Source organism: Pelobates fuscus, chromosome 12 (genome assembly GCF_036172605.1).
Source record: "Pelobates fuscus isolate aPelFus1 chromosome 12, aPelFus1.pri, whole genome shotgun sequence".
Taxonomy (NCBI): Eukaryota; Metazoa; Chordata; class Amphibia; order Anura; family Pelobatidae; genus Pelobates; species Pelobates fuscus.
In genome coordinates, this window is record NC_086328.1 from 21,381,219 (window position 1) to 21,404,679 (window position 23,461).

At 43.7% G+C, this 23,461-nt stretch overlaps 1 protein-coding gene across 1 annotated transcript in view; it reads right to left on the bottom strand.

Moving 5' to 3' along the window:
- The window catches only part of SHCBP1 (SHC binding and spindle associated 1), a 43,214-nt gene extending 30,471 nt beyond the window's left edge, over window positions 1-12,743 (bottom strand). Inside the window, exon 1 of the mRNA XM_063438513.1 lies at window positions 12,517-12,743. Within this exon, the coding sequence (XP_063294583.1) occupies window positions 12,517-12,613 (97 nt within the window). The 5' untranslated portion in view covers window positions 12,614-12,743. The remainder of the gene's footprint in view (window positions 1-12,516) is intronic.
- Between the last annotated feature and the right edge of the window lie 10,718 nt (window positions 12,744-23,461).

Here is a 23,461-nt window from a genome sequence, read left to right on the forward strand (position 1 = left end):
TTTTTAATTTTTTTTCGTTTTATGTGACATTTTAACTGTGGATGTCAAAATACTGTTTGCTTTTACTGCAATACAATACACATATTTGTATTCAGCGATGTCTCACGTGTAAAACAGTACCCCCTATGTACAGGTTTTATGGTGTTTTGGGAAGTTACAGGGTCAAATATAGCGTGTTACATTTGAAATTGAAATTCGCCAGATTGGTTACGTTGCCTTTGAGACTGTATAGTAGCCCAGAAATTAAATTTACACCCATAATGGCATACCATTTGCAATAGTAGACAACCCAAGGTATTGCAAATGGGGTATGTCCAGTCTTTTTTAGTAGCCATTTGGTCACAAACACTGGCCAAAGTTAGCGTTTGTTTGTGTGTGAAAAATGCAAAAAACGCCAATTTTGGCCAGTGTTTGTGACTAAGTGGCTACTAAAAAAGTCTGGACAAACCCCATTTGCAATACCTTGGGTTGTCTACTATTGCAAATGGTATGCCATCATAGGGGTAATTTTCATTCTTGGGCTACCATAGGGTCACAAAGGCAACGTAAGCAATCTGGCGAATTTTAATGTGAAAAAAATGAAACACAAGCCTTATATTTGACGCTGTAACTTTTGAAAACACCATAAAACCTGTACATGTGGGGTACTGTTGTACTCGGGAGACTTCGCTCAACACAAATATTTTTATTTCAAAACAGTAAAAAGTATTGCAGCAATAATATCGTCCGTGTAAGTGCTGTTTGTGCGTGAAAAATGCAGAAAACGTCACTTTTACTGGCGATATCATCATTGTAATACATTTTACTGTTTTGAAACACTAATTTGTGTTCAGCAAAGTCTCCCGAGTAAACCAGTACCCCCCATGTACAGGTTTTATGGTGTCTTGGAAAGTTATAGGGTTAAATATAGTGCTAGCAAATTAAATTCCCTATACTTTTGGCATGGGTTGTCAGGCAGGTCCCGCTAATTGTAATTAATTAGGATACCTAATTATGTAAAATTATTACATAAATATATGTGTAGAATTAATATATGTATATATATATATATATATATATATATATATACATATGTATATATAATTTTTTAAATATTTTTATTTATATATGTAGTAAGGCCATTTGGCCTGTATTTGTGGGAGGGGCTTAAGTTAACTCAACCCCCTATATAAGCTACACCCCTTACCTGACTCCTTACCGATCAAGGTCAGCGTCTGAATGCACTTCCGGTTCATCCAGTCGCCATTTTGGATTCTTCTGTGTTCCCACGAGGTCTTCCACGCTGAAACTGTGTCCTGGAACCCAGCAACAGGTTTCCGTCCGACCAGCTTCTAAATCTCCTGTTCATCACCGCAGATTACATCCCAGGCACTCGCATACCGTAAGTTGACCTACCCGTTCCGCCAGGCTACAGTCCCACGGCGTCGGTAACGGGCCAGGTCCACACTTTACGGCGGGAAATGTTTTACAACCCCATCCCCGGTCCGGGCATACAACTGTTAAGAAATGCGTCCTTCAGACATAGACTACTGCAGCATACCTGCCCTCACACGTATCTGTTCCATTTCGGGCTCACAGCATACACTGGGGTATTAAGTACTGTTGCCACATATCGGTTAAAACTACATTTGTCACCACGGCACCACGGGCAGTCACATATACTAACCTCGTCCTGGCAAAATCCGTTGCCCGACCGGGCAGTATCAAAACGCCAGGTTACATTATATATACATACACATGTCCAACTGTTACTATTACCACACATGGCAGTCTGTTTTACAACAGACGGGGGCCGCCATTAGTAGCCTCACCGATAGAAGTAGCTTGTCACTGACCTATTTTAATACAGCTATGTTATACCAAAACTTAAGGCACATAGATTTTTCCCCCATACCTGGTTGGATAGCATACCAGGCCAGCACTCGGTCACACCGATATAAGTCACTCACACGCCGGAACTACATTCCCCACAAATGCTCCCACAAACCGCCAATCACAGGCCCCCTTGCATTTACATTAAAGTCGCACGCCGGAACACGCAATTACAGGCACCATTACCATAACACGTTGATTTAATTCTTACACTAAAACTCATACTAAAAGTCATTCCACGCCGGAACTACATTTCCCATAATCCCTCCATACAGACGCCCAATCACATCCCCCCCCTGGTTATTTTCAAATTAAAATTATAAAATTACGCTGACAGTACAATCATAGCGCAAATCACGTGATTCCCTTGATCCAACCACATTTTAAAATTTCGTGGGCTATACATAACACAGCTTCATATTGGTTATCATTTAACTTCTCTTTCAATTCATTTTTTCACGTTACAATTGCACCGCTGATTAAATCACTGCCACACTTTTACCACTTCACAATCGTTCTGTAAAATCAATACATGCTGTACATAACCACAGCGCCACCTACAGGTTATTTTACAGTACAGCATCTTATTCACATGATGATTATTACTCACAGACATTCATATACACATCCTGACACTAAAGTATTTTACATACGTCAGGAAACAATCTCTCAAACATTCCACATACGGGCACGCCTTAGGGCACGATTGTTCGTCATACCATTGGAATAAATATTGATGATTGGGTTTACATTAAAAAATAAATGGTTTATGCGTTGTATTTATTTTCATACGGTCTCCATCTATTCAGTTGCAGGTATCTACTGCCACCTAAACGGATTGTCTAGAAATCTTTAACTAGACCACCAGGTACGTACACCTGCTCACAGATTATCCAAATACTACCCCCATAAATAGATAAAGTACTGGCAGATAGGGTCATAGGGGCCAATAACGTTGTATCTCCCTCTTTGCATTATGCTTCGGTTTAGCGGTCCCGCGAGGCCAACACCCCGCCTCATACTCGGAGGCATACATCCCTCGAGCCACACGTGAGCTAGCCGCCTCGCATGTTTTATAGAGAGGGCCTCACCAGTCACTCCCTTCCCCTTTTTCTGGAATTATGTCACTGAGAGGCCATCAATTGGCCACCACGATCAGTGGCCACTTAAAAAACTCCATCGCGCCAACGCATAGATAGAGCCTCTCAAGCCACTTGGCACTAGCAGGGCCTCACCAGCCACCAACTGAGGAATAATCGTTTCGCCTCACGGCATAGCTAGCAAGCCAGTACTAAAACACCTGGTTCAAATAATAATAATTTCACTTATTTTTAGTTAATCATGTCTCATGCCAGTGGTGAAGGGCTGTCGCTCCCTAGTTCCCCAGCTATGGGCGAGACACCTTCTCACAGGGGAGATATGACCAGTCCAGCGTCAATCAGATCCTGGACTATACCACGCATCACCACCGAGTTAAGGAGACGGCAAATTCCCTACCCTGCTACGGCAAGGAAAGCGGAATTATTTCGACTCCTTAACACAACAACGAATAACACGGAAGCAGGGGAAGGCCCCAGCACCACCAGATCGGGAGACATCCAGGCTATGCTGACCTCACTCATGAGCTCCATGGGCAAGGTCAACGACAGACTGGCTAACCTCGAGGCGGTGACCACAGCCCTTACCACGGCAGGCCTTCCCGACACCGCTCAAACGACACCAGTCGTAACAGTGACCACGGGAAACGGTAACACTTCAGATACCCATGACGTTGATCCCGCACACACTATCCCAGCCCACATCAAGAAAGACATCCTGGAGGGCAAAGATGTCAACTTAGCATCCTTACTAATTGCCTCCCAGGATGTGGTAGAAAACAAAACCTACATGTATGATGAGGTATCGGTGGTGGTCAGATCTAAAGACTCCAGGTTGAACAGTAAACTGACCATCCCGGAATTTGTATTAGCATTTGGTATTTTCAGAGATGTTATGTGTGAAGTGTACCCTACTAGAAGAGAAGAATTCGACCGTTACATGCACAAGCTGGTGGACCTTGGTAACAAATACGGCGGGTCAGCCTTTTACGATTATCACAGGTCATTTTCCACCAAAGTGGCTGGCGCGTTTTCCCAGTATGGTACCCGTATCAATTGGAGCAGGCTAGACACAGAAATCTTCTGCAGACACTTTGCAGGGCTCAAGACACCGGCTTGTGTATCATGTTCTTCTACGACACACACCACAAATTTTTGTTCCAGCACTGCAGACGACCACAGCCAAGCTCCCAACACTGGCTACGCCGGAAAGACAGGAAGGAACGCCAGAGACAAGCTGGGCCGTCCTATAATTTTCTTCGGAAAATCACAAATTTGCAATAACTTTAATGGTGGCACATGTAGTTTCAGTGCATGTAGATTGTTGCACATTTGTTCTCAATGTTTCAGGGCACATGCCAAATCCATGTGCCCTAATAAAATGTATCCTAAACCCTACCTAACGTCTGTTAACATTGATGTTCTAGCAGCACTACTAGCCAACCACCCATCCAGACACCTGGTAGATTTTCTTGTTACAGGATTCAACGAAGGGTTCCACACAGGCATCCTACACATGCCCACTGGCCAACTAGAATGCCCAAATTTACAGTCGGCAAACCAGAACCCAACAGCAGTAGATACCCTAATAGCCCAAGAATTGGCAGAAGGGTTCGTGTTCGGTCCATTCTTAACCCCACCATTTACATCATGGCGTACAAACCCCATCGGGATTGTCACGGGTAAAACTTCCCTCAAGCAAAGACTCATTATTGATCTTTCAGCCCCTCATACCTCCCCTACCCCAAGTCTCAACTCCCTCATTCCCTCCGAGGAATTTTCCCTTCAATACGCCACCATCGATCACGCCATTACAGCCATCACACAGAATGGGGTTGGAGCTTGGTTAAGTAAAACAGACATTACGAATGCCTTCAAACTACTACCAATCCACCCTACACTCTGGCACCTACATGGTATTAAATGGGCAGACAAGTACTATTTCTTCTCCCGCTTAACCTTTGGGTCAAAAAGCAGCCCAAAGATTTTTGACACTTTCGCTGAAACCCTTTGCTGGTTACTTCTGAACATCTCAAGATGCCCCATGGTCATCCATTACCTCGACGACTTCCTAATGATAGAAGGGAACGAACTTCCGCCCAGCAGCCTCAAAGAAGCCCTTAATCTATTTCACCACTTGGGTGTCCCGGTATCCCTCAAGAAAACCGAAGGTCCTGACACCATCATAACATTTCTGGGGATACAACTGGATTCGGCATCCATGCAAGCAAGCTTACCACCCGACAAAGTCGACAACATCATCAATAGCATAAACCACTACATTTTTCTGGGTACATGCAACCGTAAGGAACTCCAGTCCCTTATAGGTTCATTAAACTTCGCCATGCGCATCATCCCTCAAGGAAGGGCCTTCATATCCAGACTACTTTGTCTTTTTCCCCACTTTCAACACGAGAACCACAGACTGTCCATGGACCCACAAGCCACAGCAGACCTACAGATGTGGAGGAGGTTCTTGACCAGCTGGAACGGTAAAAGTCTGTTCCTCCCCGCCTTATCAGAGACGTCACCAACCGTATGGTCAGACGCAGCATCTAACAAAGGTTTTTCAGCCATCTTCGGTACCAAATGGCTTTGGGGCGCATGGCCAGAAGAAGTCCGTAACGTTGAAGGGTTTTTCACAACCTCAGCCCTCTTTGAGATCTACCCTATCGTGGCAGCTGCGGTGGCATGGGGACATCAATGGTCAGGCTTGTCTGTTCGCTGTCACTCAGATAACCAAGCCACATGTCACATAATAAACAAAGGCCGTTCATCATCCCTTACAATTATGAGGTTTCTTAGAAGGCTCACGTGGTTGGCAGCATGTCACAACTTCTACTTGGTTTGCTTTCATGTACCGGGTATTAGTAATGTAGCAGCTGACAGCCTGTCTCGTTTTAAATTTCAGGACTTTCGTCAAGCACACCCGTCAGCAGCTCAAGCAGCCACAGTAGCACCCCCGTTCTCACAACTAACCATGGACTAGACATTATAATGGAGCATAGCAGGGATCTAGCCACATTAGCACTATCACACAACACTCAAGCGACATACAACAGAGCCTTTACACTGTATAATAGATTTCTGGCAGATCACAACATATCACAACCTTTTGTCATGTCATCTGTCATAGCTTTCGCTTCCTTTTGCCACCTCAAATTACACTTATCATATAACACAATTAAACTATATCTTACCGGCATACAACACCACATACTAACCATAAAACCTAACACACAGAGCTTCATGTCATCATACCAGGTAAAAATTATACTCAGAGGTATACAGAAATCCGTACCTCCACGACCACCACAACGCTTACCCATTGACATAGAACTTTTCCAGTCATTATCCGACCTATTAGATTCCAGACCTTTCCACACTACCGCAAACACAGTCATTAAAACAGCCATGTATACAGCCTTCTACGGATTCCTCAGGCCAAGGGAGTTCACCACTGTCACAACTGACCAAAAAGACAGGTGCCTGCTACACAAACACCTTATAAAACATGGCGACCACTACATACTCTCTTTACCCCAATCAAAGACAAGCCAACATGCGACCCCAGTAGAAATCACATATTACCCTACCCTAAACAAATGGTGTCCAGTAGCAGCCTTAGACTCCTATCTTCTCAACACCACAGCACTACCCTCACAACCATTATTCCAACTACAACACACAGTACTCACCACCACGGCATTCATAAGATATATACGATCCCTGCTAACAATGCTGGGTCTCAAACCTTCCCACTACTCTGGTCACTCATTTCGCATAGGAGCAGCCTCCACCGCATCCAGCGCAAACGTACCAGTACACGTCATCAAGGCATTGGGGCGTTGGAAATCATCTGCCTATACTACATATATCCCCAAGCCAACACAAGAATTAAGAAATGCTTTTAAAGCCATATCTGGATAAATTGTATATATTGTTGACTGTAATAAATCTTTTGTTATTCATTTTTGCCCTCTTTATTTACAGGCCTACCGTATCGTCGGTATCGGCACACCACAACCGACTTGCTCTTTTATACTATTCCCATTTCTTACTGAAGTCTCACTTCTTATACAAGTACTTTGCCCCTTACACAAGTAGTAAGGCCATTTGGCCTGTATTTGTGGGAGGGGCTTAAGTTAACTCAACCCCCTATATAAGCTACACCCCTTACCTGACTCCTTACCGATCAAGGTCAGCGTCTGAATGCCCCTCCCACCCACTCCTCATTTCAACACTTTTCTCTTTCTTTTCTTTCCATTTTTCCTTTACTCCCATACTACTTGGTGGGCCCTCTTTATTTACAGGACTACCGTATCGTCGGTATCGGCACACCACAACCGACTTGCTCTTTTATACTATTCCCATTTCTTACTGAAGTCTCACTTCTTATACAAGTACTTTGCCCCTTACACAAATAGGTATATATAGTGATATATAAGTATATATTTATGTATATAGATATATATATTATGATATATATTATTTTGTTCTATGTGTATTTTGATATAAATATATATATTATTATCACAATACAGTTAGAACGAAATATTTTATTTAACTGTAATTTTTTTAATTTATTTTTTGAACGAATATTTTATTTTTTTTACAGGACAGGGGGCAGAGACAGTGTCAGCCAGTGATTTCACATCACTGGCTGACACACAGGATCAGTGATCACAGTGACTGCCTGTCACTGTGATCACCTCCTGCAGATTGGGTAATTGACCACAGGGGGGAGTGCCTGGGTGGTACAAGCACTCCCCCCTTCCAATCTGCAGGGGGATCATTGTGCCAGTTACATGTGTCAGCCAATAGGCTGACACATGTAACACTGATCGCAGTGACAGGCTGTCACTGCGATCAGAGTGCTTTGAGATCGCAGTGACAGCCTGTCACTGCGATCAGACTTAGCAGATCGCGGTCACCAACCCCAGGGGGACTGCCTGGGGGGCCAGGTAAGTCCCCCGACCGCGATCTGCACAAGGGGAAAGCCGCCGGCCGCATGTGTCAGCCAATTTGAAATCGGCTGACACATGCTGAATACTGGTCGCAGTGACAGCCTGTCACTGCGATCAGAGACTGCAGATCGCGGTCACCGGCCACAGGGGGGGTTGCCCGGGGGGCCAGGCATCCCCCCCGACCGCGATCTGCAGCGGGAGAATACCGCCGGCCACGTGGGCGGCAATAAAAGCGAGGACGTACTATTACGCCCGCCGGCGTTTAGAGCCGGTTTCTGCGTGGCGTAATAGTACGTCCTCCGGGCTTAAAGGGTTAAATTTTGAGTGCGACTCCAAATCCAGACCTTCATGGGTTGAAAAATTTGATTTCCATTTTTTTTTTTTTTTTTGTGTGATTTTGTTGTCAGCACGTTCAACTATGTAAAGAACAAAGTATTTCAGAAGAATATTTAATTCATTCAGATCTAGGATGTTATTTTTGTGTTCCCTTTATTTTTTTGAGCAGTGTACATACCTGCTTGAATGTAAATCTTTAATCCATAGGATTCACAAAAAGCTTACTTTAAAAGGGTAACGTTCTCTTTTGGAATTTTATCATAATCAAATAAACCCACTAAAAAGTTAGCTATTGGCTGTGCGAAAAAGGTGTTAATTATCTGTAGATTAATTTTTAAATTGGCATATTCTGCCAGCTAACACAGAGCACAGCATGCAAATTAGTGAACTCTTGCCGAGGCGTACAGAGTCATGTGTGCACACTGTCTGGCCGGAGAAAAATGCTGGCCGTACTTGTGCGCGTATGAAGTTTTCCATTAGATGCCCAAGTCATTATGGGATACAAAATCACCCAGAGCATGGAAATACAGCAGAGGGAAGTGGTTTTTAACTTGGCCTTGCTGCTATATTCATCTCTGCAACGGCATTTTCTTGGGTATGGGAGCCATCACTTCTCTGAAAATAACAGCTCTTCTTTATGGACACTAAAATGTATGATTTTATTTTAATTAGTTACTTTTTTTTTATTATTCTTTGTTTTTGCAGTGCATAGGGTAACAAACCATCTCTCAGAGATTGCATTGAAGAAGAAGAAAAAAAACATAGTAAGGCAAGAGTCACATGAAAGGTCGTGGACTGCACTTTTTTTTTGTTTAAGTAGAAAAGACTGCAAGAGCACCATTCTATGAGAAGATAAAACATGGGTAGCCCTGTGTAGCTCTATACATAGTGCACTAAAAACAGGTATTTGCATCAAACAGTAAGCAAAGGGAAAGCTACAATAAGGCTGCAGGACTCTATGTAGGGTGTGCCAGCCCTTCAGCCAATTCCGAGAGCTGGTGAGGCCCAGATTACGCAGTTTTCAACAGCATCAAATAGTTTTCGCTGACCGAGACTGTGTGCCAGACAGTCCAGTGTAATTTTAATTACGGCAGCAAGCGATGCTCGTTGTCACAGCACCTCAGCCCTGCACCTCCTGTAGTCCGATGTGCAGATGCTTGATTCAGGCAGGCTTTGCAGGGAGCGGAGAGATTTTTTTTTTTCTCCACAGGTGGAACGGGTTGCTCTGGAGGGCCGCGGCCCGGCTAGATGACGTGGCGGTAAGTCTCCGGTCACAGAGCTTCGCCCAAAATCGATAGCAACTGCGGTCAAATGCCAGGAGGAACAGATCCGCGCGTGGGAGTGAGCATGGTATGGTGTCCATGATTGCTGGCCCCAGCGGGACGGTCATTTTGGTAGCTAGGCCTCTACTTTTCACCAGGTAGTTTGAGCTTCTGTCGGGCTGGTCACTTCGATACCCCAGTGGAGACCGGAATATCCCCAACTGGTCCAAAGAGGGGGGAACAGGGCTTAGGATTAGTAGGCTCCAGATCAAGGACGAGGATCGGCCGCCTCCCCGCCCTCGACTGTAGCTGCAGGCCTCAGAGGAGCTTTACATGGGCTGTGTCCGCAGGATTCAGGCTGAGATGACCCCTTAATTAGTTCCTCTTGACAACTAATCAGGGAATGGCTGATTTTAATGAAGAATTAACAATTACCTGCTAAGTCACGGTTTTCTGAGGGAGAGAGTACAAGCAAAAAAAAAAAAAAGAATCATGTAAACACAAAAAATAATGTCTAACCATTATTGTTGATGGTATGCATTGTTTTTGTTACTGTGCAAAACAATAAAAATCAGGTGTCATCGCAATGAGTAGATGGCAAGGACTAGTCTATAAATCACATAGCAACATGAAAACCAACAGCCACCAACGAATATAAATATAAATGGCAATCTTACATCGCCCAAAAGAAAGGTGACAGGGCCTGTGCACCAATTCCACTGCATTAAGATGAAGTGGTTTTAGTGCTTAGAGTTGCCCTTTTAAAGGAGCACTCAAAGTACAATAACCCCATACAATGTGCTAGAAGCTCGAGCTGTCCTGTAGCTGTACTCTAAGTGTCCAGCAGCGCCTGCCGGACCCCAAGAAAAAAAAAAAAAAAAAAAAAACGTTCTAAAACAGGTTGACTGCATACAAAAGGGGGGATTTTCCGAGGTACGCCTGGCACCAGAGCAGTTACAGCGCCTTGTAGTGGTTATACAGCTTGGAGTGTTCCTTTAAAACAATATCTATAGTACTCGTTTGGAAACTCATGGCTCAAGTGCTATTACCAGTAGAGTAGTCCAAAACAACTATTTCCTTTAACATTTTTCTCTGCAGGGAGCCCAACTCAAGCTTTAAGAATCCCTAACAGCTAAAAAAAAAAAAAAAAAATGTTTTTACTTTGCATTTGATAACAAGTGACAACAGTACTTCAGAACCGAAGCAACCGGAATATATGAAATGTAACGTACAAAGTGACAGTGCCGTGACAGCCACAAGGTATCCCTCCAATGCAAGATCTCAAATTTGCAGGACAGAAGGACAGTGTCCAAATGGCTTTGTCCGACCAGTGGCATAACTCTGCTTCAGCGCCAACCGGGGTCTCCATGTTTCAGGACAGACGCCAAAAGAGTCAAACTGAGAATTTAGTTTCCGTGAAATGCAGATTAACCCCTTAAGGACACATGACATGTGTGACATGTCATGATTCCCTTTTATTCCAGAAGTTTGGTCCTTAAGGGGTTAATGTGTCCAAATGCTCCGTCTGTGCCTTCTCCGGAGGCAGTTGCGATGCTTGTATCTCATTTTCACATTTATTAAAATGTAAGTTTCATGACTTCTTAACTGTATCATGTCTGAACACCTTGTCAAGGCTCTGGCCATCATATACAGACTTTACCTCTTTTCCAGTCACTAATATGCTGCATCTGCAACGTTGTATAACTTTTCTTGTAAAATCTCTCCTTCGCCCTCTTCCTTCCAATCTCCTTTCCTCTCTGATCCTTAATATTCAGGGAAGCTCAAGGGGTTGTTATCTAACACTTTATTTACGGTTTTACTCATCTCTTTGTGCTACAAAAACATTTCACTTTTCACATATATGCAACGGTCTTTCCATAGCCTTATGTGTTCTTTAAGACTTGGTATTATTTATTGCTTGACCCTATTGTCAATGGTATGTATTGCAACTCATTCCATTAAAAAAAAAAAAGATACACTGCAGGTGGCCCCCATTTTATGCTCAGCTGGTCCTTTCCCTATATGTAGCCCCCCGGTTACAGTCAGCTGCTCCTCTCCCTATAGGTAGCCCCCCGGTTACAGTCAGCTGCTCCTCCCCTGTAGGTAGCCCCCCGGTTACAGTCAGCTGCTCCTCTCCCTATAGGTAGCCCCCCGGTTACAGTCAGCTGCTCCTCTCCCTATAGGTAGCCCCCCGGTTACAGTCAGCTGCTCCTCTCCCTATAGGTAGCCCCCCGGTTACAGTCAGCTGCTCCTCTCCCTATAGGTAGCCCCCCGGTTACAGTCAGCTGCTCCTCTCCCTATAGGTAGCCCCCCGGTTACAGTCAGCTGCTCCTCTCCCTATAGGTAGCAACCCGGTTACAGTCAGCTCCTCCTCTCCCTATAGGTAGCCCCCCGGTTACAGTCAGCTCCTCCTTTCCCTATAGGTAGCCCCCCGGTTACAGTCAGCTCCTCCTTTCCCTATAGGTAGCCCCCCGGTTACAGTCAGCTGCTCCTCTCCCTATAGGGAACCCCCAGTTACAGTCAGCTGGTCCTCTCCCTATAGGTTGCCCTGGTTACAGTCAGCTGGTCCTCTCCCTATAGGTTGCCCTGGTTACAGTCAGCTGGTCCTCTCCCTATAGGTAGCCCCCCGGTTACAGCCAGCTGGTCCTCTCCCTATAGGTAGCCCCCTGGTTACAGCCAGCTGGTCCTCTCCCTATAGGTAGCCCCCTGGTTACAGCCAGCTGGTCCTCTCCCTATAGGTAGCCCCCGGTTACAGTCAGCTGGTCCTCTCCCTATAGTTAGCCCCCTGGTTAGTCAGCTGGTCCTCTCCCTATAGGTAGCCCCCTGGTTACAGCCTGCTGGTCCTCTCCCTATAGGTAGCCCCCTGGTTACAGCCAGCTGGTCCTCTCCCTATAGGCAGCCCCTGGTTGCCTGGTGAATGCTATTCTCTGGTTAGGGAGTGCTAGGTATCCATGGTTAGTTAGTTATCTGGTTGTCACTTACCCTGCCGCACATCCAGTCTGCCCTCGGGGCTCTGATCACTGGGAGCAGGAAGATCAGCCTTCACCCTGCCCACAGCCACCTCCTCCATATCTGCCATCCGCCCAGCACACACAGCCAGCCCGGTCACTGACAGCCACTCCCAGCACACACAGCCAACCCGGTCACCGAGAGCCACTCCCAGCCCGGTCACTCGCCTGGCCTCCCAGCATTCAATGCGCGCTCGGAGCGCTGACCCTCCCACTAACATTCAAATCTAGCGGGCACTGCTCTACCCTCTGACGTCATCACAGCCCAGCTCTCTGACTGGATAACAGCTCATACCATAGAGTCCGGAGAGCCCTGGAAACTAGTTTGCCCCATCTAGTGGCAGGAGTGTCAATGACAGGCTCTCCAATAAACCTTAGTTTATATATACAGTATAGCTCTTCCAGTTTATAAATACATTTTACAAGTGATAAAAAAAATCCATTAAATATTCATACACTGCTGAGAACCTGCACTGCCACAATCTCTGTCCCAGAATCACCATAGTCCCCTTAAATCAGCTCTATCAGCCTCCAGTAATCCATTAATATACACAGCTAGGTTTACTGAGTGCTAACAACAGACACAGTGTTATTTAAATCAGTTAGGCTCAGATTAAAGATTAGTGATGTGAGTCCCCAGCATGTGCACATAGACCTACTGCTACATTAACGCTTTTAGTGATGCATGCATACATTTCAAAATGAAATAAATAAGTAAAGGGACACTATAGACTCCCGGATCACTTCAACACATTGAAATGTTCTGGGTGCAGTATCCCTGTCTCCCTTAGCCTTGCAATGTTTATATTGTAGGGTTAGGACAGTCTTTAGTGTCTACCAGACAGCCACTAGAGACACGTCCTGCTGTTTCACAGCGTTTGATTCAGTGAAATGACACTGGACAGCCTCACACTGTGCATGAGGACATCCTGCATCTTCAAATCCCCCATAGGGAAGCACTGATTCAATGCGCTCAACGCGCATGCACTATCCCCTCTGACATTGCTGACGATGAAGGAGGCAGAGACAGAGCCAGCGCCAGGACCCTTGGTGCTTGAATAAGGTAAGTGAGAAAAGGGTGTGTTTAACCCTTTGTCTGATTGGGGAGTGAGTGGGGCTTGTTATTCCTAATACCTTTAAAAATAATGCGGGGTCCATTAGACCAGGCAGGGGCCAATAGAATGGCCTTACTATTGCCACCAGTGCTGACTGCTGGAAAAGAATAACTAAATAATGGGACTTTGAGAATAATTATCTCCTGGGGATGCCAAGGGGATGCCCAGATTCTTGCCCAGATTCTTGACCCCTGACATTTCAAAAATCGTCCTTGTCCTGACAGTTCAAAAAGGCAAAAATGCCCAGTTATCTGACCTTAATTGGACACTATAGGCACCCAGACCAGGAAGTTGTCTGCGTGCAGTGTCCATGTCCCCTTAGCCCTACAGCTGCAAACATTGCAGTTTTAGAGAAACCTCTTTAAGAAAACCTCTAGTTTGACTCTGTGAAACGACACTGGACATCTTTAATCTCTGCATGAGGACATCCAGCATCTTCTAAAAGCCCATAGGAAAGCACTGAGTCAATGCTTTCCTATGGGGAAGGCCTAATGTGCGTGCAACGCTCATTGCGCACGTGCATTAGGTCCCCCCATCGGCTGACATCGGTGGAGGAGGAACATGACCCAGCGCCAAGGGACTTCGGAACTGGATTCAGATAAGGGTGGGGCCAGAGTTATCCTTTAGTGTAAGGAATATATCCTTTCATCAGAAAGACTTAACGCCTCAGTATATTCATAGGGGCAGGGCCAGGGGTACATGAAAGAAGACTCACTGTTAGAACACTAACCTGTCAACCAATCACAGTGTGCTGATTGAATATTCAAGATGGCAGATGTGTATATAAAGATCTCTCTTGCCTTGAATGCTCAGTCTGAATAAAGACCGCTAGCCAGTCAGGTAGGAGGCTGAAGACTGGATATATTATTATTTTTTTGCCTGGTGGGTCCAGCCTAATATATCCCAGCAGAGCCATTGTAACAATATAATCAATATTATTCACTTTCCTGTCAGTTTTTTTAATGCTGTGGTTGATCAGTGTATATCAGTGTATATATATGTGGTAGACGCTGCATTCCCACAACAGCCTATATCACTCTCCCTTTCTTCCCTCAATACACACCCACACAAGCCCCTGTCTCATCCCAACTCACACAACAATCTCTATGGCTCCCAAACAACCACCCATCTAGTTACATTCGTCTTAATATTAATCATACCACAAACTGGTCACATCTAGTCAAATACCCACAAAATCACATATACCAAACTAGTCGCACTTACCCTTCCAATTATACCCCCCCCCCCCCCCCCCCAAATAAGTCCCATTCACCCATCTAAGCATATACACCAAACTGTTTGCATATATGTTTATATGAAGATATGGGGGGTAACTGCGGGAGCTGGGTTTGGTGCAGTAAGGAGGGTAAATTCAGCAGTCACATTTCTCATGCCATTATCTTATAATATTCTGATATTCTGATGATAAGATACCTCCTTACCTTGAAATTATAATAGTAATAAAGTATTTTATTTGGAATCTGGTGTTGCAATGGATTGTCTGTACTGTTAATACTGGCGCTGCAGTCAGCATTCAGTGTGGGTTAGTAAGGTATGGTACTCTCTACCTGAGTTACCTGTGCTCAAGCAGGGATTCTAAATATGACATACTAGATAGAAAACACATGTTTTGTGCACTAATAATTAACCAAGTATATGGACTATGTATACAATACTAACATTATTCTGGCTAATATTCCAAATTGGCTATTTTATGTCTAAAATCTGCAATTCACAGCTTAGTGAATACACCGCTATGAGCTTATGTCAACAGCACAGTTTAACATATGATCTTTATATTTAATGCATTCTGACAATGCAATTTCTATGAAATAAATTTTTTTTTTCTTATTTTACCACTAGGTGTCTCCCTAATCTCATAATATTTTTGGTTCTCTTACTTTCCCTAACTGCTTGAAAATGTAAACAGAATTTGTAAAAAAAAAAAAAAAATTTATCTGCAGCAGCAGGGCAACTGTCAGAACACTACATTAATTTATTTTATAGCTGATGAAACTGTGGAATGTTCAACTAAAAATAACCTAAATCCAAAAGACTAGCATTCTCTGTTTTATATGTATAACTAATACAAATATGCTTATGTCAAAGAGAGCAAGTATGCCATTAGAATTCTACCGCCACACAGGTCCATAAGTGGTTCTGTATGTCACTTCTTGGGATGGTTCGATAACTACCCGGGTTTCCGTGTGGTCCTCCTCGTCTCCACAATACTGCTAATCTGCAAATTCCTATTTCACTTTAGCCATATTTAGTTGCCTGTAGTGGTTATGGTGCTTAGGGTGCCACTTAATACCCCTGTTGTTATTCGTGCCTCTTTGTAATTTTTTAACTAGTGGCCCCTGCTGGCAAAGCTAAGGTTAATACTTCATGGGCAAAGGCATTAAATATATTCATTGGAGGGTGTGGCCAAGCGACTGAACTGAATGGCCGCATGGTCTCAGAGCTCCGGGACACGGCTAGAAATTTTGCCATCCTACCGCAGCAAAGCCCGACCGAGATAACCGACGAGGCAGGAGTGAGACGACGAGGCAGGAGTGAGGCGTAGCTGACTACGCCGGGGCCTATTCAGACCTGTCCGACGACCAGTCCCTAGACGAAGAGGTGGACGCAACGCTCGCGAGACCACCACCAACCGTAAAAACGTTCAGCCCAGACAAGGAACTGGTAACAACGGCGGTGCTTAAGGACCTGCTGGCGGGCTTACAACAAACTATATTGGCAGATATGGTGAACCTGCGTACAGACCTGTGGGGCCTGACGGGCCGGCTGGGTACAGTAGAAGCTACTGCAGGGGAACATGCACAGCAAACAGCCTCAATGCAACAAACCATACTGGGGCTGAAAAAGCAAAATTAAACCTATGACACCAGATTTGCAACCTAGAAGATATGAGACGTAAGAATAACTTGAAAATTAGGGGGGGTCCCGGAAACCGTACATACGGAGGAAATACCTCACATGCTGAGACGCCTTGCAGCAGCGCTGTTACCCCCAAGACAGGCTAAATCCCTGTCCCTAGAAGACTGCTTCTGCATCCCAAAAGCACCCAAGGCTCCAGCAGCAGCCCCAAGGGACTTAATAGTCCACATACACAGCGGGCGGGACAAAGCAACAATGCTCGCAGCCCTCAAGAATCAAGACCCTTACAACTTGCTGTTGTGGCACCATGTTTGTTAAAATGCGCACTTCAAAAATAAAGAATACAATTTTTTATTTTTTTTAAATACAAAATATATATATATATATATATATATATATATATATATACACATTTTAAACAAGCACAGCGGGCCTGCCTATATAAAAATACACAGCAACTGAGGCCAGTACACACACAAACACACATACACACACATTGTAATTAGAACTCTGTATGCATATCTCCACAACATTACTCACCTTTCATACCAAGTAAGACTTTATTTAAACATTTTCTCTGTTTTCTTTCTTCAAAATGGCTGGCTAAATGTGAGACATAAATGACTGTGCTTAGAGCCGTTATGGTATAAAGATGGCAAAAAAATTGCACTTGTTTTTGTAAATATGTATTTGCGAAGGAGAGGTTTTTCCCCGAAACAGTAATTTTTTGAATGTTGAAAATTATGTTCCCAGTTGCTGGATAAAGTGCTATGATTTCCAATTTTTTTTTTTTCACTGTAGGTATTGTAAAATATTTGTCTAGTTGCGCTTTAAAAACTTAAATAACACGAAGCAACTAAGATCGGCTGCTGTTTACTAAAATAGGAGACCCGCCACCTACTAATACTGGATCAATTTGCCAGTAATTAGCTATGTACAAATTATCAAAGTAAGCTGCACTAAAATGTATCAATTAAAAAATAATTTGAAAATGCCAGACACAAATGCTTCACTCAGACTGTGTACAATATAACAATAGTAGCAGTATGAAACAATTATAAGCAATAACTGTAAAAAGACAGATTATTGAACGGCAGTCAAATATGTGTTAATAAAGTCTGCCTTTTAACCCCTTCAGGACGGAGTCAATAGTACACGTTCTGATCAAAACAAAACGTAAACAAAAACTGGAATTTGCGCTATATGTCTGTTCACCCGTAGTTCCCCTCTTTCATATTAAATGCACCCACACTTATTATATATCATTTTGTTCAGGAGAAACAGGGCTTTCATTTCATATAAAATATTTGTATATGAAACAATTTATTATGAATAAAATTAAAAAAAACTGTGAGAAATTTTAATTTTTTTTTTAAATTTGTAGTTCCGTCTCACATTTTAGCTGTAAATGTCATAATACTGTTAGGTTTTACGGCAACAAAATGCACATATTTGTAATCAGCGATGTCTCACGAGTACAACAGTACCCCCCATTAACAGGTTTTATGGTGTTTTGGAAAGTTACAGGGTCAAATATAGAACGTTCCATTTTCAAATTGAAATTTGCCAGATTAGTAATGTTACCTTTGAGACGGTGTGGTAGCCCAGGAATGAGAATTACCCCCATAATGGCATACCATTTGAAAAAGTAGACAACCCAAGGTATTGAACGTGGGGTATGTTTAGTTTTTTTTAGTAGCCACTTAGTCACAAACACTGGCCAAAGTTAGCGTTCATATTTGTTTTTGTGTGAAAAAAGCAAAAAACTAATATTTGGCCAGTGTTTGTGACTAAGTGGCTACTAAAAATGACTGGACATACCCCATTTGCAATACCTTGGGTTGTCTACTTTTGCAAATGGTATGCCATCATGGGGGTAATTCTTATTCCTGGGCTACCATACGGTCTCAAAGGCAACATAACTAATCTGGCAAATTTCAATGTCAAAAAAATGAAATGCAAGCCTTATATGTGACTCTCTAACTTTCCAAAACACCATAAAACCTGTACATGTGGGGTACTGTTATTCTCGGGAGATTTCACTAAACACAAATATTAGTGTTTTAAAACAGTAAAACATATTACAACAATAATATAGTCCATAAAAGTGCTGTTTGTTTGTAAAAATTGCAAAAAACGTCACTTTTACTTAAAATATCATCGTTGTAATACAATTTACCAGTTTTAAACACTAATATTTGAGTTCAGCGAAGTCTCCCGAGTAAAACAGTACCCCCTATGTACAGGTTTTATGGTGTCTTGGAGAGTTACAGGGTCTAATATAGTGCTTGCAAATTAAATTCTCTGCACTTTCTCCCTGTGTTGTCAGGCATGTCAATCAAATTTTAATTAATCAAATGACATAATTATGTTAAAAAATTACTTAAATATACATGTAGAATTTTAATATATATGCATTTATAGGTATATAAATTCTACGTGTATACTAATGTAATCTTTTATGTAAATATATGTATTTATCTCTATATATATATCTCTAGATATATATAGAATGTCATTCTAAGTGTATTCTGTTTCCAATATATATATATTAATAACAAAATACAGTTAGAATGAAATTACATCTGAATATATAATTTATTTTATATTTTGTTTCAATATTTTATTTATTTATTTAATTATTTTATTTATTTATTATTGTAATTATGCGTATATATATATAATATATATATGTAGATCTATTATATATATAATATATATACATATTATATATATGTAACGTCATTCTAAGTGTATTTTAATATTAATATATATATACTAATATTAATATTAAAATACATTACGTATGACGTTACATATATATAATATGTATATATATTATATATATAATATATATACATATTATATATATATAAAAAGGCATTTAATTTATTTTATAACATTTTAATATTTTTTTTTTACACTACCTACCAGCAGGGGGACTGCCCTGCTGGCAGATCCATAGCCAGCTATAGGGGGCCATGTGATCGCTCTTTGAGAGCGATCACATGGCCCCCGGGGGCCTCATTTGCCGGAGGGGGGCTGCCTGGGCTCTCAGACAGCCCCCCAGAAGAGGATCGCGGCGGAGGTGAGTACACCTCTGCTCCTGGGGCTGCAAGCCGTTACGGCGTTCTATGCCGCCGCAACAGCTTTAAAGCCCTTTAAAGCCGCCACGGCATAGAACGCCGTAATGTGATGTAATTCCAGTAAAATACAAGTTTAGCAGGCTAAGATTGCCACAAGGCATATGTATGTATATGTGTTTGTAGTATCAGCTAGTTAATTACACGTAGCTAAGATACTGTCATCACTGTACTGACCAGGTGCAGGAATGTAAGAACTGGAATTACGCGTCCCTCTCCTTTGTATCAGATGAGCCACGTGGTTAGACCGGATGGATGAGTTTAGACTCTATTCATTAAATAGGTTAAGGGTATGTGTGGGTGTAGTTAATTGTGGGAGGAGCTACAGTGCTATATAAGGAATGTACTCTATGTATTCAGTACTCAGACTTTGCTGTATTTTGGTGACGCTAGTCCCTCTGAGTCCCGATCGGTGATCCAATAAAGAATCTCTTCCTTCCTGAAGAAACCTGTGTCCATCTCTCTGTGCTTGGCTTCCGTCAGTTTCTCCGGTATCATTTGGTGCATTGGCCGGGAAGCTCATCGTTCAACGGTAGCTGAGAGGCAGAGGCGTGAGACGGTCTATCTTTGCCCACGTTCTCTACGGCTGCACCCCTGAACTTCTGCGTGGACCTCCCTTCGTCTCGGCGCCACTGGTCTGTTGTCCAGGAGATCATCGGCCTCTACGTGAGAAGTGCTGGGGTGTCCCCGTCGATGAGTGTGAACTCAGGTTCAGGAACGAGGAGGTAAGATAACTGCTGTTTTAGACGGCAGGACCCGCTAGGGGTATACCGATTGTGCGGTAGGCCCAAAGGGGTTTTTGAATCTGTATCTGCCCCCTCTGTCGGAGGGAAGGAGCGAAGGCGCACCGCTCGATCGAACGCTCTTTAGTCAGACCGTTTGATTTGGTTAGTCAGGCGGGGTCCTGGTGTAAATAGCCCTAGCCGGACACCGGTGTCTTGTCTAGACTAGCGTTCTAGGGTGTATATTACGTTCGCTAGGTCGGAGGGACCGGGAGACTAAGCGGCGCCTGTGTAAATTCGGTTCGCTAGTTCTCATCCTATCTGGGCTAAGTGGGAAGGCGTGTAAATTTGGAACCCACTAGACTTTTGATAGTACGACTAAGAGGCGCCTGTGTAAATTCGGTTCTCTAGCTCGTTGTATAGTGCGACTAAGAGGCGTCTGTGTAAATTCGGTTCTCTAGCTCGCTATGTATATGTGGTGATTGGGCAGTGTGGCTAACCAAAACGGGTGTATATAGTTTTAGGTAGTCCATTCAAGGTACTGGCCAATAGTTTAGTTGGGAATTGTAAATGTGTTAACGATTGTTTTAGTAAAGTGTATATCTTGTTAGATAGCGCGAGCTCAGCCGTCTAGCGAGAGTGTTAATAGTGTGTTGCTGTATTATAGTGCACGGTACCATAACCCTGTATATTTACTGACATTATATAATAAGTACTAATCATTGTCGTCCATTGCATGTTTTAACACCATAACCACTAATAATTGTATTGTGACCTTAACTTGTGCTTTGACCTATGCTAACCGTACTGTAACCGCTATTTGTAAAAGACGATGTTACTGGGGTGTGTTATAGACGGGTAATTCGTATATAGAGAATTATAGCGTGGGTGACTGTGTAGTTACGCCAAAGGGCATAATATTGATTATATAGTGACTGGTGTAGCAGCTGTGTGTGTACGGGAATTCCCTGAGTGTTTATTGTTATTGTGTACGTTTCACTTGGTAACCGTACCACGTGGTGCTGTTGCCAGAGGAAACGGGTGTGACTGTTGAATAGTACGCGTGTATAGTAATCGTTGTCGACGACGTTCCACTGTTAAATATGGGTGCGTCGCAGTCAACGATTCCGGATCCCTTAGGATGTATGGTTAAGAATTTTAAAAAGGGATTCAAAGTTTGTGATTTTGGGGTTAAGATGTCCCCTGTACGTTTGGTCACTTTGTGCACTAGGGAGTGGCCTACTTTGGTTGCGGCATGGCCGCCACGTGGCAGTTTGGATCCAACTCTGGTACAGCGCTTACACGTGGCTGTATCAGGTAGGCCTGAACTTTACGGCCAGTTTCCTTATATTGACTGTTGGAGACAGGCCGTAAATGACTCGCCAAAATGGCTCCGGACATGCCACGAGGAACAGTGTCGCCTCATGGTAGCTAGGACTTGTTCGTCCACTAGGGCTGGTGTTAGGCCCATTTTGGACACGCCCCCTGAGTCCGAGATCCCTTTGCCGCCCCCTTACTTTCCGGTAAGAGGAAGTGACGCAAATACAGGAAGTCCTGTAACCCTTCCCTCATTACCCTCATCCACTTCCGCTTCCTCCTCCAGTACAGGATCCACCCCCCCTCGTACTAAATCTCCCCTTCCGGAACCAGAACCCACCCCCATTAGAAACGAATATCCTGATTTGGCGCCACTTCAGACTTCCGGTCAAGCTTCATCTAGCTCGGCCCGAAGTGTTCTATTCACTACCTTTTCCCAAAACCAACCTCCCACATCCCCATACCCTATATCTCCCCGACCGGAACCCATGACTGACGCTTCCCTACGTAGCCCCATCCAAACCCGACAGTTGACTGGTGCCCAACAATTAAAGCACTATCAGATGCCTCTTCGCTTAAATCCCGGGTCAGCTTATATCGATGCCGCAGGTCAAATGGCACACGCTGACCCTGTCTTCGTATATGTCCCTTTCACCACTACCGACCTTTTAAACTGGAAGACCCATAATTCCTCGTATACTGAGAAACCACAAGCCATGACTGATCTGTTCACCTCAATAGTACAGACACATAATCCGACATGGGCTGATTTCCAGCAGTTACTAATGACTTTATTTAACAATGAGGAAAGGACAAGAATAAATCAAGCAGCCATTAAAGCATTAGAGGATAGAGCCCGTGCTTTGAACCAAGCTAATCCAGCAGCATGGGCCGCAACACATTATCCCAACACTGATCCCGATTGGAACGTAAATGGTGCTGATATGGTTCAACTCAGAGCCTATAGAGACGCTATAATTGCTGGCATGAAAGCCGGAGGAAAGAAAGCCATTAACATGTCGAAGACAGTTGAGGTGATCCAGAAAAGCGATGAAGCGCCCAGTGTCTTTTATGACCGATTATTGGAGGCGTACCGCTTGTACACCCCCTTTAATCCGGAAGACGCAGACAATTCCCGAATGGTTAACTCCGCCTTTGTCAGCCAAGCTTACGGAGATATTAAGCGCAAGCTACAAAAGTTAGAAGGGTTTGCAGGTATGTCAATCTCCCAACTAATGGAGGTAGCTAATAAGGTCTATATGAATAGGGAAACAGAAAGCAAGAAAGAGGAGGAGCGCAAGATGCGTAAAAAGGCTGATATGCTAGCGGTAGCGATCGCAGGCGTAGATAAACGGGGCCCAGATAGAGGCAATAATAGATGGAGTAGGGAGCCTTTGAGTAGGGATCAGTGTGCGTATTGCAAGGAAGAAGGGCATTGGAGGAACGAATGTCCGCAAAGAGAGCAGTACGAGAGAGACCAACCCAGGGCAGGCTACGGAAACTTTAGAGGCAGAGCGAGAGGTAGAGGAGGCCCCGGAGGGAGTAATGGGTATAGAGGGAGTAATGGGAACAGAGGAAGTGTGAGGGAAGACAGGTATATTCCAGCAGCGCAAAGGTCTCGCGATAGAGAAGGTAGGGACTTTGTAGGATTGGCTGACACGGTTATGGAGGACTATTGATACCGACCGGGCTCCATCCCCCTTGGTCGAGCGGAGCCTATGGTCGATGTATCAATAGGGGGG